Source organism: Kockiozyma suomiensis, assembly GCF_038497685.1.
Source record: "Kockiozyma suomiensis strain NRRL Y-17356 unplaced genomic scaffold V2V93scaffold_18, whole genome shotgun sequence".
Lineage (NCBI taxonomy): Eukaryota > Fungi > Ascomycota > Lipomycetes > Lipomycetales > Lipomycetaceae > Kockiozyma > Kockiozyma suomiensis.
In genome coordinates, this window is record NW_027117681.1 from 30762 (window position 1) to 46977 (window position 16216).

The 16216-nt window shown below is 44.3% G+C and overlaps 5 protein-coding genes across 5 annotated transcripts; 3 read left to right on the forward strand and 2 right to left on the reverse strand.

Annotated features, from left to right (window-relative positions):
* The first annotated feature begins 53 nt into the window (after positions 1-53).
* On the forward strand, positions 54-3352 carry V2V93DRAFT_388829 (uncharacterized protein). Its single transcript, XM_066912341.1, has 2 exons — positions 54-388; positions 445-3352. Exons 1-2 carry the CDS (start codon positions 125-127, stop codon positions 3244-3246), a joined length of 3066 nt encoding a protein of 1021 aa, XP_066763205.1. The 5' UTR covers positions 54-124; the 3' UTR covers positions 3247-3352.
* Positions 3284-5681, reverse strand: V2V93DRAFT_376031 (DNA polymerase alpha/epsilon subunit B-domain-containing protein). Its single transcript, XM_066911634.1, has 5 exons — positions 5000-5681; positions 4656-4938; positions 4186-4603; positions 3573-4132; positions 3284-3516 (listed from the first exon to the last, which is right to left on the reverse strand). Exons 1-5 carry the CDS (start codon positions 5539-5541, stop codon positions 3352-3354), a joined length of 1968 nt encoding a protein of 655 aa, XP_066763206.1. The 5' UTR covers positions 5542-5681; the 3' UTR covers positions 3284-3351.
* Positions 5682-5726: 45 nt separating this feature from the next.
* V2V93DRAFT_376034 (uncharacterized protein) lies at positions 5727-7411 on the forward strand. Its single transcript, XM_066911635.1, has 3 exons — positions 5727-6466; positions 6528-6778; positions 6848-7411. Exons 1-3 carry the CDS (start codon positions 5869-5871, stop codon positions 7136-7138), a joined length of 1140 nt encoding a protein of 379 aa, XP_066763207.1. The 5' UTR covers positions 5727-5868; the 3' UTR covers positions 7139-7411.
* V2V93DRAFT_376038 (general substrate transporter) lies at positions 7412-9689 on the forward strand. Its single transcript, XM_066911636.1, has 3 exons — positions 7412-7880; positions 7943-9019; positions 9077-9689. The coding sequence occupies exons 1-3, from the start codon at positions 7781-7783 to the stop codon at positions 9460-9462; spliced, it is 1563 nt and encodes a 520-aa protein (XP_066763208.1). The 5' UTR covers positions 7412-7780; the 3' UTR covers positions 9463-9689.
* Positions 9285-16190, reverse strand: V2V93DRAFT_351121 (armadillo-type protein). The gene is made up of 8 exons (XM_066907976.1): positions 15677-16190; positions 15576-15624; positions 15464-15526; positions 15253-15408; positions 13378-15192; positions 11457-13326; positions 10565-11386; positions 9285-10486 (listed from the first exon to the last, which is right to left on the reverse strand). Exons 1-8 carry the CDS (start codon positions 16033-16035, stop codon positions 9552-9554), a joined length of 6069 nt encoding a protein of 2022 aa, XP_066763209.1. The 5' UTR covers positions 16036-16190; the 3' UTR covers positions 9285-9551.
* Positions 16191-16216: the final 26 nt, after the last annotated feature.

Below are 16216 nucleotides of genomic sequence, written 5' to 3' on the forward strand. Positions count from 1 at the left end.
AACATTTCAAAGTGGCGCATTCTCCCAATACTCTCTCACCCAATTCCACCCACACTTTATTCATCATTATATATCGGCGAGACAGAGAAACAAGCACCCAAATATATAATCACGCTCACTTGCGATGGGTGTTCATGGCCTGTGGACGATTCTTGCTCCTGTGGCACGTCCCGTGAAGCTGGAATCGTTGCATGGCAAACGCCTAGCTGTAGACGCCTCGATTTGGATCTACCACTTCCTTAAAGCCGTACGTGATAAGGATGGAAACGCACTTCCTAATGCACACATTGTTGGGTTTTTTCGAAGGATATGCAAATTGATCTATTATGGCATTTTACCTGTTTTTGTATTTGACGGGGATGCACCGCTAATCAAGAAGCAGACTATTGTAAGTAGACAGGATGTTGATTTCTGTATTAGTTTATTCTGACAGCATTATTCAAGGCCGGCCGAAAACAACGAAGACAGGGGAGAGAAGAAGATGCATCAAGAACAGCTAATAAGTTGCTTTCTCTGCAGATGCAACGTCTAGCTGAAGAAGAAGTCAACGGAGGTGGTTCGCAAAAAGAAGCGACCGTAGATGTTCAGAAGACGGTGTATTTTGATGAACTCAACATGACCGAAGAAGAACGTCAGAAGCGCCGAGAGGCAGCAAAAATGAAAGGAAATGCTAAGAAATTCCGAAGACAAGATCCTTATCATTTGCCTGAACAGGACTTGTCGTTTTCCAAAGACGATCCAAGAATGATGACTGAGGATGAATTAGCTCGGTATGCAGAGGAGTACAAAGACTCAGATGATGTCGGATTATACGATACTTCGAACATTGATTTTCAATCTCCCGAATTTGCAGCTTTACCTATAACCGTCCAGTACCAGCTATTGAATACTGCTAGGCTACGCTCACGGCTGCGTATGGGTTATTCGAAAGAGCAGCTTGATCAAATTTTTCCTGATCGTCTGGAATTTTCCAAGTTCCAGATAGCGCGTGTGAAAGAGCGAAATATGCTTACACAGAAACTTTTCAATCTAAATGGAATGGCAGAAGATCTCTCAATGCGGATTGCGGGTGAACGAGACAAAGAATATGTATTGAAGAAAAATGAGAATGGTTGGACGTTAGCTCTTGAAGATGCTTCGGCCGCACAACCTATAAAACTCGATGACGATGAAGATTGTGGCGATAGTGAAGATGATGACGATGACGGCCAGTGGGAAGATGTGCCTTTGCAGCCTGCCTTCAAGACAGCTTTACCGAGACCTGATCAATTGACTCGTGGGAGCTTCATATTACCTGGCATACATGATACGAATGAAAGCAAAACTGTCGACTCTCAGCCGGAAGATATACCGCTATTTAATCTTGCAGAGGATGACGACGAAGACGATCTTCTGAATGTGGGAGTACACGATGAAGAAGAAGATTTGCAAAATGCGATTGCGTTGTCCCTTAGATCGTCTACTTCAGCGGCCATAACATCAACAAATTTACCCGAACAACACTATAAAGCTCTTTCAGAGATTGACAGTCCTAAAGAAGACAACGCTACCGAAGATGTCACCACCGCAGGTCCATTTCTTTGGGATACAGGAGATGCAGAACTAGATCCGATAATAAAAAATCTACCAAAGCTTCCTGATAAAGAGCCCGAAGATGAAATTAGTGAGCGCCGAAAGCCAACAATAGCGTTTACTCCATCGCGATTCAATCTGAAGAACTCTTTGCTGAATCGTAAGAGAAATCGTGAGGATAATACCACAATTGAGGAAAACAGTTCTGCCGCCAAGCGAGTTTTTGTAGATGCATCTTCTTCCCCGGCTGTCGCTATCACAACAAAAGACGATGAAAATTCACAGCAAACAAAGACCGGCTTGGATGAAGTGTTTGAGAGTAGACCATCTCAATTTGTCGAGCTTGCAAGTGTCGATGACAAGGAAGAGCCGCAACCCTCAGATCCAGACGATGTCATGATAATGTCTGAATTAATGCCTAATAAAGCCGACTCTCCATTAATAAAGGTGGAGCCACTAACTTTGACAGGTGCAACTGAGAAAGTAACTTCTAAAATCGAGACTCCCGAATCCGTCAAAAGTGAAAAATCACCTGAATGGGAAGATGTTCCAGTTGAAATTCCTGTTACATCACCTGCCGATGTGAAAGAAATTCGATCATCGTCTCCCGAACGAGAAGATACTTCTGCTAATACTAAAGTTGAGTCAACTTTACCCTCTGTTTCCAACGAAATACGGGCGTCGTCTCCTGAGTGGGATATGCCAGAAAGCCCGTCCTCCCCATCGGCTTCCCAGAAACAACAAGATGACGGGGACGATGGAGACGAAGACGACGAGCAGCAGATTGATTTCGAAGAGCAAGAAGACGAGGAACTAGTCGATAAACTTGTTCATGAAGTACAGGAGCATGCTCGCTTTGCTTCAGAGATTAATCCCCAATCGAGAAGGGTAGAATATGATCGTGAGATTAAAGAATTAAGGAATCAACAACGAAGTGATCGACGTGATGCAGATACAGTTACGAACGTTATGGTCCAGGAATGTCAAGAATTACTGGCACGATTCGGTATCCCGTACGTGACGGCTCCGATGGAAGCTGAAGCTCAATGCGCTGAACTTTTGAGGCTTGGCTTGGTGGATGGTGTCATAACCGACGATTCAGATATTTTTCTTTTTGGCGCTTCTAAAGTTTATAAAAATATGTTTAATCAGGCTAAATTTGTCGAGTGCTATCTTAGTTCGGATCTACAGAAAGAGCTGCAACTAGATCAAAAACGCATGATTGAGCTGGCACATCTTCTTGGGAGTGATTATACTCCGGGAATACCAGGCGTTGGCCCCGTAACTGCAGTTCAGTTGGTGAATGATTTTAAATCTGAGAATACTTTGCAGCAGTTTAAAGAGTGGTTTGAACGCATCCAGAGAGGTGAAAAGGACGTTGACGTTTCATCTACTTTTCGGAAAAAATTTAAGAAAAAGAGCAAGAAACTTTTCTTAAATCCTTTGTTTCCTGACAGAGTTGTTGATGAAGCGTATTTGAAGCCAACAACTGACAAAGACGAGACCGATTTTGTATGGGGTACGCCTGATCTTGATCGTATTCGGGAGTTTTTGATGAGTGCAATTGGATGGTCTAAAGAGCGCGCCGACGAAGTTTTGGTGCCGCTTATCAAGACTATGAATTTGAAGCGGCAGTCATTACAGTTCTCTAAGAGGGGATTTGGAGTTCGATAGATGATCTGATCATGTAAGAGAGGTTTTATATGGACTACTGTTTAAGATCATTATATTGTACAATAATTTTTTTCTTTTCAAATATATCGCGACTACAAAGCTTACTTAGAAAGCGGTTGTATTAACCCTACTACTGCGATCAACCGTATTGTATTCGATCCAAGAGATCTCATGTCGTTTGCTTCGTGATATGAATGAGGAAGCATTCATTGCATGGCAACCTTTATAATCGTAAGTATAAGCAGAAGCAGAACTATCGCTAATTATGAGCTATAAAAATTGTTAATCGATATGATTATTATAAATTTAGGACGATAGAATCATACCGAAGTTGGAAGCGGACTTAGTGTCAGAGCGTGTTCGTACTCTGTGATTGTGGGTCGCAAGTTTTTCGTCCAGGGAGAGATATGGCCTTGATTTAGTATTGTGTGAATTATCTGCTCTGACTCCAATATTTCAGCTGATTGGCTAGTAACATCCGACACCCCAGCTTCTGTCGTCTGAGACATGGCAAATGTATCTTGTTGAGTGGGTTCATCGATATCCATGTCTATCGCATCACGCACACTACCTGTCTGTACTGGCTGTTTAGTAGCACAGACATTATTTCTTCGGAGTCGACTTGCAAGGTCATCTCGACATATTATAATTTCTTGAGAATAATAGCATATGCGGCATGGATTCGAAGCCCATACTGATTTTTTCAAAACTCGTCGAACCTGACTAGTGAAAATCTCAGGTATACTTCGCTGCGGCCATAACATTGCTCCGCCTGCTGAAGCGGTACTTCCCCACGGATCATTATTTCCAGGGATAAATATGAATGTAGTCGATTTTGCAAGATTCGGGAATTTAGCTAAAAGATGAGCAAGCTGATCAAAATTATCTGTCTACTTGTCAGTTTTATGCTGTACGAATAGGTGTAGGCAAGATTCATACCTTTATATAATGCTGACACTCCGTTGTTGTAAAAAGGCAATGATAAAAATGATCCAGATAAAACAATAGCCAACGGTGAAGATTCCTCTAAAATTGCCAAAACGCGCGCCAACGCGTCAAACGTCTCGAGATTATCCAAATGCATATCACCACCGAGCACAGCAATTTTGGCTTTCTTACCCTTGCGTTGTTCTTCAGCAATCATCTTGACTTCTATTACTTTATCGAATCTTCCGTCAGGGGTTGAGCCAATACTTCCTACACCCATAAAGTCGAGGTATCCATACGCTTCGCGCGAGACCTCTCGAGTTTCGGCAGGAGGGTGTTTGACTGAGTTTACACGAAACCGCTCTGTTCGAGTGTAGACGCCGTCAAACAGCAATATGCATCCCGGTACAAAGAATCCGTCGCCAAAGTCCTAGACAGTATTAGCAACTTTCTTCAGCTTTGCAGTATTCAGACGAACTTACAGCGTTATTGAGTTCTAGTTCTAGTCTTCCACTAGGATCCTCAGCCCAGTATTCTCCATTGCTACCTTTAACTAACAGACCTAGCACGCAAAACGCCTGCCCATGCCGACCGAGTAGATTCTTGATGATGGTAATAGCATGCCACTCTATTGCTCGTGAGGAGTGAAATGACGGTGCTTGAAACTTTTCATTTCGCAAAAGTCTGTGGTAAAGCTGATAGTAACGTGCCCCCATTGTGTTGACTAGATGTTTTGATGATGGGAACATAGATGGCGGGGTGCCCCTATACTCATCCAGTGTTAGCAACCCAAGTCTAATAAACACATAGTTGTCTGAATGTATACTTTTCGAAATGTTTCCGTAGACGGTTATAAGACCATCGGGGTTGCTCAAAAGCATCCCATACATGGAAAAATTCTTGCGGATTAAAATTCATCAGAGGATCGACCACAAGTTCTCCGACTGGAGAGTTGAGACCAGAGTTTAGCCCAGATCCACCAGTGAAAGATGCATTTCTGAGCTCGACTTCCTGAATTATATGAGGTAGTATCTCGGCTGTGATAAACTGTCCCTTATCTTGCTCTTTCCACCGCTTTCCAATGTCGTTCAGTAGCGACTCGCACTTTGATCGCCAGTCACGCCCATACTTGCGTCCGATGTAGTCGGCCAGATACTCGAGTCCTGAAGTTTGAATATTTAAGCTATGCTTTTTAGATAGAATTCTAAATGCAACTGGTCGTAGCTGTGAAGGCTGAAGCTCTATTGGAAGCGCAGGAATCAAGCTAGGCGAGGGAGAGCGTATAGAGGAGCGAGAGGAAGGAGCCTTTGTCGCTGGTATTTTGAAAGAGTTGAGCGACGCAAATGTGTGCAGAGATTGCGCCGGCATGATTGCTAGACGTATTCAAATGCAGATGCAATCCTTTATGAATGTGAAATCAATGCATATGTACAAAAGTGGTGGATATGACGCGAGGAGGGTTGCAATCGAGGTTATCTGTCTAGAAACGAGCGCGACGCGTTGTTAGCGACCCCTGCGGCGCGCGTAACAACCACACGCGCGTCGCTATTCATATATCTTTTAGGATTCACGCTCGTGGCATAGACGCGAAAGAGGTAGCGCATTTAAGGCATTTATTATGGACTGCCGCGTCTACACGCCCGTCGCCATCATCAATTTCTCAGAGCATTACTTGATTGCGAGCTTCGTTTACGAATGGCTGATACCATATCTGCAACGTCATCTAAAGGAAAGGAGAAAGTCGACGACTCTGGCAATGCCGAGATCAACAAGCTGGTCGCGATCGGCTCAAAGGCTTTTGGCCTGAAGAAATATGATGAAGCCACCGAGAACTTCGCAAAAGCCTGTGAGGAATACGTTAAAGAGAATGGAAAAGATGATCCAGATCTTTTATTTTTATACGGGAGGGCACTTTTTCAGATAGCTATTACTTCATCAGATGTCCTTGGCGGCACCAAGCCACCCGCAGCTATAGAACAAGAGAAGGATATTATTGGAAAGAAAGCCCTAAAAGCTTCTAGCCCAGAACCAGAGCCATCAGTCTCAAAGAATGGACTTTTCCAGTTTACAGGTGATGCTGAAGATGAAAGTGAGGAAGAAGACGAGGAAGAGGAAGAAGCAGAGAATGACTTTGAGACAGCATGGGATGTGCTTGATCTGGCGCGAACAATTTACGAGAACGAGATCACAAAACTGACTGCTGACGATGAGGGCACAAAGGCAAAAGTCATTCAAAATAAAAAGAAGATTGCCGATATTTATGATATCCTCGGAGAGATCTCTCTCGAGTCTGGTAAGAGTCACGAAGAACTAATAGCAAATTTTTTTGATAAACTAATATGTACTTTAAACAGAGAACTTTCCCCAAGCATCACGAGACTTACAATCATCACTTGAGCTCAAGAAAGAGTTGTACCCGTTTCAGTCGACATTCGTATCGGAGGCCTGCTTCAAGCTCTCGCTTGCGACGGAATATAACTCTGAGAGCAGTAATGGAAGGAAGTTGGCGGCGGAGTTGATTCAACAGGCTATTGACAGCGTGAAGCAACGCTCTGAAAGCTCAGGGGAAGACGATGCAGAATTGTTGAAAGATCTCGAGACAAGGGTAAGCCTTTGTAATTCACTAGATATCTATTCACTAAATATTACCGATACTAATGGTTGAGATACATAGCTACAAGATCTTTTGACGACACCCGAGCCGAGCTTGCAGCAAGATCCTTCCGTAAACGGACCGCTATCAGAAATACTCGGTGAAAACACTAGCGAATTAAAAGTTCGATTAGCACAAGCTATGTCGGGAGCGCAGGACATCAGTGGATTGATCAAACGTAAGCGGCCAGCCGAAGAAGGAGTAATATCGTCCGGCAGTGGTGTTACGGAGGCAAAGGGAGAAAAGAAGGTGTCATTTGCGATGACGGACGACGACGAAGATGCGCACAAGAAGTCAAAGGTAGATGAATGAGGCGACGACGTGAACTAAAAAAAATTCGTATCTATTATCCCTGCAACACCGCAATGCTGTTAGCTGCTCATGCTATAACCACGCGAAGTGTCTGTCATAGCTTAGTTGCATTTGGACATTGGATTTTGGCATATAATCGTTCCTCAGTAAACACGCGCTTGCCTAAACAGGCAACTAGGTCACGAGTCACGTGCAACTCTGCATCGACTCTGACGTAACGGCCAGGTAAGGCGAATTCGAGCGACTGCCAACTGGTCGCTCCAGCAGCCGGCTGCCGTCACACGCTCAGTCTGAAAATCGGCGGGACATTGTCTCCTGTCAGTAGATATTAATTTATGAGATCCACTTTCTATCAACACGGGCTTGCTGCCGAATCCTGAACTACTAGTCGCCTCTATCCCCGGCATCTTCACCTACATCCAGCCCATTCTTAGCGCATTTTTGCGAGGAGCTCGTGAGGATCTCGTCTCTTTCCCCGGCTTTGCTAAATCGGGCCATACCACTGCCTACTGGTGCCCGCTTTATGTCGTCGATCAGAATCCGGGGTTCTATATAGTCCACCCCGCATCGCTTATACCCCATCCTCTCTAAAATAGCCAGTCACATACCTATCTTTCTGTACGATATCCTGACTGCTCCATAATGCGACGCGAAATAGTTCTGGGGATCTACAAGAGGTCCACCACTGGCGCCCTCCATGGCAAGAAACTGCTCATTTTCACCACAATCCTCAGCAGCTTGGGTAAGCTTTCTCTGTCTGATAGCTTTTCTATCTGCTGTTTTTCAAGTTAATGCATGTACCAGGCTTTATGCTTGTTGGATATGACAACGGTCTGATGGGTGGCTTTATTGAAGGTGTCCCGTTCAACAAAACATTTGGATACCCACGATCTGACATCATCAGCACTGTTGTTGCCATCTACGAAGTAGGCGGTTTCTTCGGAGCCCTCTTTATTTCCTATTACGGTGACGCCTTTGGACGTCGGCAATCTATTGCTCTAGGAGCTCTGTTTCTTATTCTTGGAGCTGTATTGCAAGCCTCGTCATATGAACTCGCACAGATGATTGTCGGACGAGTAGTCGCCGGTATCGGAATCGGAATCGTGAACTCGACAGTCCCGATTCTGCAAGCTGAAGTAAGTCCAAAGTCCACAAGAGGTTTATTCGTGGCAATGTACTGCTCCACTTTGAATTTTGGAATTGTGACGGCATATTGGCTTGATTACGGTCTCTCTTTTGTCGACTCTGAATTCGCCTGGCGGTTCCCTACCGCATTCCAGATTGTGATCTTATTAGTAATTCTTTATCTTACCACTATCGTTCCTGAATCGCCGCGTTGGCTTGTTGCCCATGATTACGAAGACCAGGCAGCAATGGTCATTGCGCGTCTGCGCGGTGTGTCTGTTGATGATCCAGATGTGATGGACTTGGTCATGGATATCAAAGATACAGTCTTGATTGAGCGTGCAGTTGGATCCGGTTCGCTGCAAGATTTTTTCAAAAGCGATGGTCTACAATCCGCACGTCGTTTATGGACTGCCTGTGCTATTCAGATTTTCCAGCAACTAGGCGGTAATAATGCGGTGATTTACTACTCAGCTACATTATTTAAGCAATCACTTGGATTTTCTTCAAATATGGCTGGTTTAATGTCTGGATTCCTGCAAACTTGGCTTTTCGTCGCCTCGTTTATTCCTTGGCTTTTAATTGATCGATTAGGTCGTCGACCACTTATCCTAGGAGGTATATTTACTCAGGGATCGGTCATGGCCGTGCAAGCCGCTTTACTGTATCAAGTAGCGCATCACACCTCGATCCACAAGACGGCCGCCAATGGCGCCGCTGCAATGCTATTTATTTACGAAGGAGCATTTACTATAGGTAAGCAATCACTCATATATATATATATATATATAGAAACTAACATTGGAACCCAAGGTATGCAATCGACAGTATGGGTATACCCTACAGAAATTCTCCCTCTTCGACACCGCGCAATGGGCTCAGCACTATCGACGGCCTCAAACTGGATTTGCAATTTCCTAATTGTCGAAATCACGCCGCCTGCAATCGAAAATATTGGCTGGCGCACTTATATAATCTTTGCCGTTTTAAATTTTTCATTCTTACCGATTGTTTTCTTTTGGTTCAAGGAGACTAAAGGATTATCACTCGAAGACGTCGATTTGTTGTTTGCTAATGAACAGACTATGGAGTTGCATCGCATTGCTATGGAGGAGCATGCTGGTGTGGCGACAAAGTATTCTGTCGAACTTGTTGAAGCGGCAGTTTCTCGTGACGATCGGAGTGCTGAGGCAGCTTGAAAGGTCACTCCTAATCATTGTGTATTTTAATTTTTTATTTGGTCTTGACGAATAAAGAAAAAAATTCATTATAAAAAAAAATTTATCATCTAAAACCCGAAATTCATCTTCAATTGGATTGACGGCACACTATGAGTATCATTTTCAGCAGCATCATCTCCATCCCCACTCGCCGATCGCAAAAGCCTCTCCATCTGCATCCTCTGCGAACCTGATAACTTTGAAACAACACTTTTAAATGATAATCCATCCGAAGAAGCTAATTCTACCAACTGCTTTCGCTGCGCCTGGCTCTGCGTCTCGTCATTAATACTCCATAAAATGACCGGAATACAAATCGCCATCGCGGGCGCTACTCGATCATCTTTGAGACTCTTTGTAAACGAGACAAGAACACCGCCAATCATCGACGCAAGCTCGTTATCAGCCGATCCGTCGTCGCGCGTCGCGAGCGATACAAGCTGCGGCAAAAGTTTGCGTCCGAGGATCTGTGCAAAAGAGCTGCGGTTAGAGGTTACTAATAAAGACTGTGCGCATTGAGCTGCGATCGGCGCAAGCTCAGAGTCATTAAACGAGTCGATGATTACAGTGCAACATTCTTCGATAAGCGGATCATTGGCAGCCAAAACAGTCTCGCAAGTCGAGACTACGACGACCAACGACAATAAGCAGTTTTTGCGTAGTGCGAGACTAGCACTATCATGCGAATGATTATATCGATCAAGAATCGTTGTAAATAATGCGATAAAACTTCGAATCTCCTGCACGATTTGTCCGTACGAATCGCTATCTGACTCGTGGGTGGATTTAATCAGATTACGTAGTAGACCTCGTAAACCAGGTAGAAGGGCGGGGATAACATGTTCCTGGCACTCTGGAATCTCAATCAGAGTTCCAAATATATGGAGATAAGTAGCGTATAGATCTAATCGCACGTCAAATGCAAAAGACTCAATCATATCTTTTGCCGCCTCCATGGCAAGTCGTGTAATATTGACTGCCTCCTCAGTCAACGGTTTGACATCTAAATTTTGATCATCAAATTAGTATACCACACACTCAGTGCCTCACAGACAGCAAAGACAGAAATGAAATTACGCACTCTCATTAGCATCAGCAAGAACGGGATAAATCTGAGACACAATAGCAATAACCCCGCGAAGCAAATCAAACATTTGATCGGTACCTTCGCTCATGGTATCATTACCATTGATATCAACTTCATACTCTCTCTTCGTTGCCGCATGATTCACGCACATACTGCGCAAGACTGCTATTAGCGGTTCTTGGCATGCATATCCTTCAGTAAGAATAATTCGGTCAAAGAGATCGATTGCCTCGGTAAATACTTGATCCTGATATATTGACGCACCACAAACATCAGGTCTCATAATCTTCTGCAAAACAGTCAATATTTTCGGAATATCATTCTTCGACGCTAGTACATCATCATTAGGAGCCTTAATTAGCGCCTCGAAGCAAATACCAAACAACACAAAAAAGAACGCGGCTGGCTCATCGTTTTTCTCAGTCTTGGTGGCAAGCATCCCAGGATGTCCTTCGAGAGCAGCAATCATCAACTCTGGTTCCTGGTCAATCAACGTTGCAATAGCCTCGGCGATCTTTAACCACGACTGCTCATAAAACAACAAGACGTTATCTTTGGAACCCACAGAGTTTGATAAAGAAGTTGACTCATTCCCGGTCTCGGGTTCAAATCTTAATTGCGCAAACTCCTTCAATGCCCCAAGCCATAGCGGAGCAAGTTTATTAATATGCGGTTTAGTGACCGCAATCAGGTACGACTGTGTGTCTGATGCTATCTGTAGTTCAGCCCATGCGGATAGAATTGCTAGTCGTAGCATAACAGTCGCATTCGAGCTCAAACTCTTTAATTCGCCAACAGTGATCTCATTACCTTGCACTGAATCCATCCAACGTTAGCAATCTTTATAATAGAAATAAAATGAAAGTATAGAAAAAAGTAATCGTACCAGAGCAGTTATCTAGAGCTGATATCAATAACTTCAAAACACGGCCCATCTTGCCAACATCCTGCACAATACCACTAGCAATAAAATCCGCACACACGTTAATAGCCTCGGCCACTAACTCCGGCGACGAATCACTAGCAAAAGCCGGAGTCAACGCCGAAGCAATCTGAGCCTGAAATTGATCTAGTAGCGGCACATTATCGAATTCTGGGTCCGGCATTCTTCCAAATGCGAGCAAGACATTATCTAGTAAGCTCACGCCGACAAGGCGCATTTCGAGCACGTTCGACGTCGAAGCAGAAAAAGCAGCACGGATAATATCGCCAACCTTTGGCACGAGATTGGACAATGTGTTATTATTCATATCCAGCATCTCCTTAAGGCACTGCAACGCAAACACTCGAGTCTGCCACTTCAGCGGTTCTCCACCATTAGCCTTGGTAGTAGCCTCGCGATCACCCTTGTCCTCAGATGCCGCAAAACCAGCCACTTCCTCGTCTTTCAAATCTGGTTCAGCAGCTTGTATCTGGGCAAGCGTACTAGCCCGCAGCAGCGGCTGTTTGCGGCTTCGCGCGACAAGCTTAATCAGTACGGCCTGACATCTAGCGACCCAGTATCGGGCCTCGGAAACCCCAGTCTGTGCAAGCCATGTAAGTATGATACTCTTGACACCTTCATGCCAAGGAGTCATGTCAAATGCGAGCCATATATGACCTTCAAGCGCTCGACCCGTACTAGCAAACACGCTATTCACATCATTACGCGCAAGTTGGTAATACCCATCAATAGCAGCATCCCGCAAATCTTTGACGGGGGAATTAATATACTTTGTCATGCTCAGACAGAATCCTCGCTTATCAAAGAATTGCGGAGCGAAAAGAATGGCATGTTGATAACATTTAATCGACTCAACCACCGCAAAAGCGTCATTCTCCAATGAAATCTCCTGCACAAGAAGCGAAACCAACTCTCGGTTTTTAGACATGTCCTGCAAATCCGGTCCAAGAACGCCAATAAACGCATCAATACAATGAGCAATAACACGAACTGTAGAGAAATCTGCTTCGAGATTCGACGACAAGACAGAGACACACTCCCCATTATGAGTATCAGACAAGTATAACGTACAAAGCATACCAATCACACTAGGCGCAAAACTAGTAAAACTAAGTCCTGCAGATTCCATAGTCGTAGCCAATGCCTTCATAGCCCAGAAATGTACAACCGGATGGGGATCATTGCATAGCGACATCAAAATACCGGCAATAGTCTTCAGGTGCGAACCAGCAGCCATACCGCCGACATGGCTATTAATATATCCAAATGACAACGCAAGACCGGCGCGAGCGTGTGGATCACGATTACTGACAATTTCCTCAACCGACTGTTTAACCTGAAACCCGGTGAAGTTGGCTCCGGCAATAGCGCAAAGCCTTCCAATCGCATCCGCGGCAATCATCCTTACAAATGCATCATCCTTAATCGCAATCGACTTCAAAATCTCTTGCATAATATTCAAGACTGCCTCATCCGCAAGCCTAATCTTACTTGAGCTCTTGGACAAAGCAACTAGTTTCAAAGTTCCCGATAATGCAAGCGCCACATTAGCAGTAACAGCTGCTTTCCGACCCGGATCTTTTTGCAATGAAGAAGATCCCGCAAACGAAGCTACTTGTTCAAGAATGCTTTGCTGGATTTTTTCTGTTTGCATGGGTAATAATAACGCAAATAACTCGATAGCTGAGTCGACGACGGCTGTATGCGGGAATTTAGGCAGTGTCTGCCAAGGCACGAGACCAGACGGTGCTTCGGGAAGCCCAAAAAGCGCAACATAATCATGCTCAATAGCTCCAATAGTTGGCTCATTAAGCTACATATTTCAATTAGTACGCATATGCAAAGGGTGAAGGCTAAAACATACCATTCTCTCCGCAGAAGAGGCATACGACTCAGTCGTCAACCACCCTCTAAAGATGTCATCTTGCTCATCGCCATTTTTTTCGAATCCAAATCTAGCCATATTGAAATTTTGAATGATGCTTGTAACACCATACGCATAGTTATCAGTAACTTCCCAAACACTCTCAAAGGCCCCCGCATTAGCGGCAATAGTCGTGCTCAAGGGAGAAATATATGCATCAGGCTCAGCAAATAACGAAACGGCAGTTGTTAAAATCTCAGCCTGCAAACTCTCGCCATGGCGCATTTCAATAAGAGTAATATAACATTGGAAAACGCGTCTGCGTACCATCGTTTCATAATCAACTAAATTCATCGCAGCATGTAATTTCAACACATTTGGATCATCGACAACCTTTTTCGCAACAAGCAAATTCAAAAACGCAGTAGTATTCTGCATGAGCGCAATAATTCGCTTCGCGACGTCACTGGTAATTAACCGTTTATTAAATTGCAAAAATGCAAAGATGGAAGACAACGCGCATTCTCGAACATAAGACAGAAAACTGTACTCTAATGAATTCTTTTCCATTACTGTGTCTTTGGACAATGGTTTCGGCAATGCGCTCTTCCAAAGAAGAAGTAATTGACTGAGATGCAATTTAACAAAAGTAGGACCTAAAAACATTAATCCAGTCATTAAGGTCCATGCCACTTGAATATGAGCAGTAGAAACCATCACGTCTGCATCGCCACTTGATTTGAGTAAACCAGTAGCCAACGTGAATATTCTCGATGCCAAGTCCAGAGAGGCAAACTGTGGCCTCAACCGTGCAATAGAAACTACCGTAGCGAGACCACTGGCGTAGCCATTACATCTGCCGGCTACTTCACTAGACGCGCGTCTACTCTTGAGCACCGCCAACTCTCTATTCAGATTATCCATGAGTGTTGTGGCAGTCTGCACAAGTGACGAAGGCACATGCAATAAGAACGCACGAAGACAAGAGCAGGTCGAGATCTGTACAGTATAATTAGGATGTTGCAATGCTAAAAGTAACGCGTCTCTGATCTGCTTCTGCTCTGCTATGATAGCCGATCCCAGAGCATCAACAAGAAACTTTAATGCAAGAACTGCTCCAGTCAGCGCGTACTTTGACGGCTCGTAACGATCCTTTATAACTCGCGGATAATTCTTTATAAATTCATTGACCAGAATCTGCGCTGCGTTGAGACGACCCTGCTCGCCTAGAAGTTGTTGTCCAATCACCTCGTTTAATAAAAACATGACTTGTCGACGAGCAAATAGCTTGCGATGACGACTACCGCTGACAACATTTGCGTTTGACAGAATGTCATCTAGTAGATGCTTGGTAATTGGAAAATACTGTCGCTCAACTTCCCGAGAACCGCAAAGCATGAATAATTCGGTATACGTCTCCGTAATTCCAGTCTTGACGCGGGCACTAACCGAGCTAGATTTTGTATACGCATGCGATAGAATCTTCAGCCCATCCTCAAACGACACCGTCACATTCTGCACCACTTTCTTGACTGTCTGCTGCGGTTGCTGGGGTGGCGCCACCGACGGATTCGCGCCCTCTTCTGCGTCCGGGTTTGGCGGAGCCGCAGGTTTTTTCGATTTCTTGACGGGAACTTCGATTACAGAAGTGGTGACTGTCGATGCGATGATGATTGCCGACGCCCAGCACAATGCACCCGATTTCCGAACACAGGACTGTGGGGTTTCGAATGCTTTCACAACGATCGATCGCAGATGATCGAGGTCTGATATGTTGTTAAAGTAGGGAGCCGTCTTGAACATTTCGCGTAGACACTATAATTATCAAATTAGCTTTTCAACCGAAATGTCGTTTAAAGATAAATTTATGCATACATCAAGGGCAGAGGCGCGAACTATCGACGATTTATCTTGCGTGCCGTATCTCGCCTGCTTCCACATATCGCGACCGAGTCCCTCATCAATAAACGATCCGCAAAGGCTAAAGATTTGCGAAATTGATCTGAAAATTGCAGTTCGATATCCTGCGTTCTGTATTCAAAAAAATTAGCGGGAATCGGTTCGCTGGTTCATAATGTATACCTACATTAGATGACGATTTGATAAGTCTCATAAGTGAAAGGACGCCATGGGCAGCCATGGACATGACCTATTATAAATTAGCACCCGAGACTTCGACTCGTAAACAATTCACATACACTATCCCCCGCACAGCCAAATATATCACCGATAACATGAACCAGAAAACTAAATGAAGATATTAGCATCATTTAAGATTTCAATATTTTAGACGGCGTACAATTTCGAATCAATACTCTTATCCGCTTTTCCGGTATTAAGCGTATTTAATAAATCATTCAAGACATCATACAATGTCTTTCTGTCACCCTTTGTATATATCTCGACATAGCAACGTCCGACGAGCATTCTAATAGGTCGCGTAAGAATTGACGAGGCGAAAGGCGTCAACTTGCCAAGTTCATTCTTGACAAACATTTGATGCGCCGTTGCTCCATTTGCATCTAATGACGAAAGAAATCTGTTGAGATCACTTAACCAAGTAAATAGGTATACATGCTGCTTGTCGATGGTAAGCGTCTGCAATTTGGCCGTATCTAATTCGCCTGGAAGTGACGGAGTAAATGAATCTGAAGCCATATCGCTTGATCTCCTTATAAGCGTTGAACTGCAAGGTAATTCGCGTTGCTTGTCAATCAATTGGCTGGTTAGAAAGGCCAAATACAATCCAATTATCGCCGTGGGGAATACAGGTGGTAATGTATCAGAATGCACGATGCAGCACAACTAGTCGGTAAGGCCCTCTTGCCAAAAGACGCCA

What these genes read in the sequence shown, in the direction of transcription:
- V2V93DRAFT_351121 (XM_066907976.1), bottom strand. Translation starts at nt 16,035, where the DNA reads ATGGCTTCAGATTCATTTACTCCGTCACTTCCAGGCGAATTAGATACG. An exon ending in TTCGCGCCTCTGCCCTTGAT is followed by an intron (nt 15,193 to 15,252) that starts GTATGCATAAAT and finishes TGATAATTATAG; the next exon opens with TGTCTACGCGAAATGTTCAA. An exon ending in TCTTGCTGATGCTAATGAGA is followed by an intron (nt 10,487 to 10,564) that starts GTGCGTAATTTC and finishes ATCAAAATTTAG; the next exon opens with ATGTCAAACCGTTGACTGAG.
- V2V93DRAFT_376031 (XM_066911634.1), bottom strand. Translation starts at nt 5,541, where the DNA reads ATGCCGGCGCAATCTCTGCACACATTTGCGTCGCTCAACTCTTTCAAA. An exon ending in CTACGGAAACATTTCGAAAA is followed by an intron (nt 4,939 to 4,999) that starts GTATACATTCAG and finishes GGATGAGTATAG; the next exon opens with GGGCACCCCGCCATCTATGT. An exon ending in TAAGTCCGCTTCCAACTTCG is followed by an intron (nt 3,517 to 3,572) that starts GTATGATTCTAT and finishes CAATTTTTATAG; the next exon opens with CTCATAATTAGCGATAGTTC.
- V2V93DRAFT_376034 (XM_066911635.1), top strand. Translation starts at nt 5,869, where the DNA reads ATGGCTGATACCATATCTGCAACGTCATCTAAAGGAAAGGAGAAAGTC. An exon ending in AGAGATCTCTCTCGAGTCTG is followed by an intron (nt 6,467 to 6,527) that starts GTAAGAGTCACG and finishes TACTTTAAACAG; the next exon opens with AGAACTTTCCCCAAGCATCA. An exon ending in TGAAAGATCTCGAGACAAGG is followed by an intron (nt 6,779 to 6,847) that starts GTAAGCCTTTGT and finishes TGAGATACATAG; the next exon opens with CTACAAGATCTTTTGACGAC.
- V2V93DRAFT_376038 (XM_066911636.1), top strand. Translation starts at nt 7,781, where the DNA reads ATGCGACGCGAAATAGTTCTGGGGATCTACAAGAGGTCCACCACTGGC. An exon ending in CACAATCCTCAGCAGCTTGG is followed by an intron (nt 7,881 to 7,942) that starts GTAAGCTTTCTC and finishes TGCATGTACCAG; the next exon opens with GCTTTATGCTTGTTGGATAT. An exon ending in CGAAGGAGCATTTACTATAG is followed by an intron (nt 9,020 to 9,076) that starts GTAAGCAATCAC and finishes TTGGAACCCAAG; the next exon opens with GTATGCAATCGACAGTATGG.
- V2V93DRAFT_388829 (XM_066912341.1), top strand. Translation starts at nt 125, where the DNA reads ATGGGTGTTCATGGCCTGTGGACGATTCTTGCTCCTGTGGCACGTCCC. An exon ending in TAATCAAGAAGCAGACTATT is followed by an intron (nt 389 to 444) that starts GTAAGTAGACAG and finishes GCATTATTCAAG; the next exon opens with GCCGGCCGAAAACAACGAAG.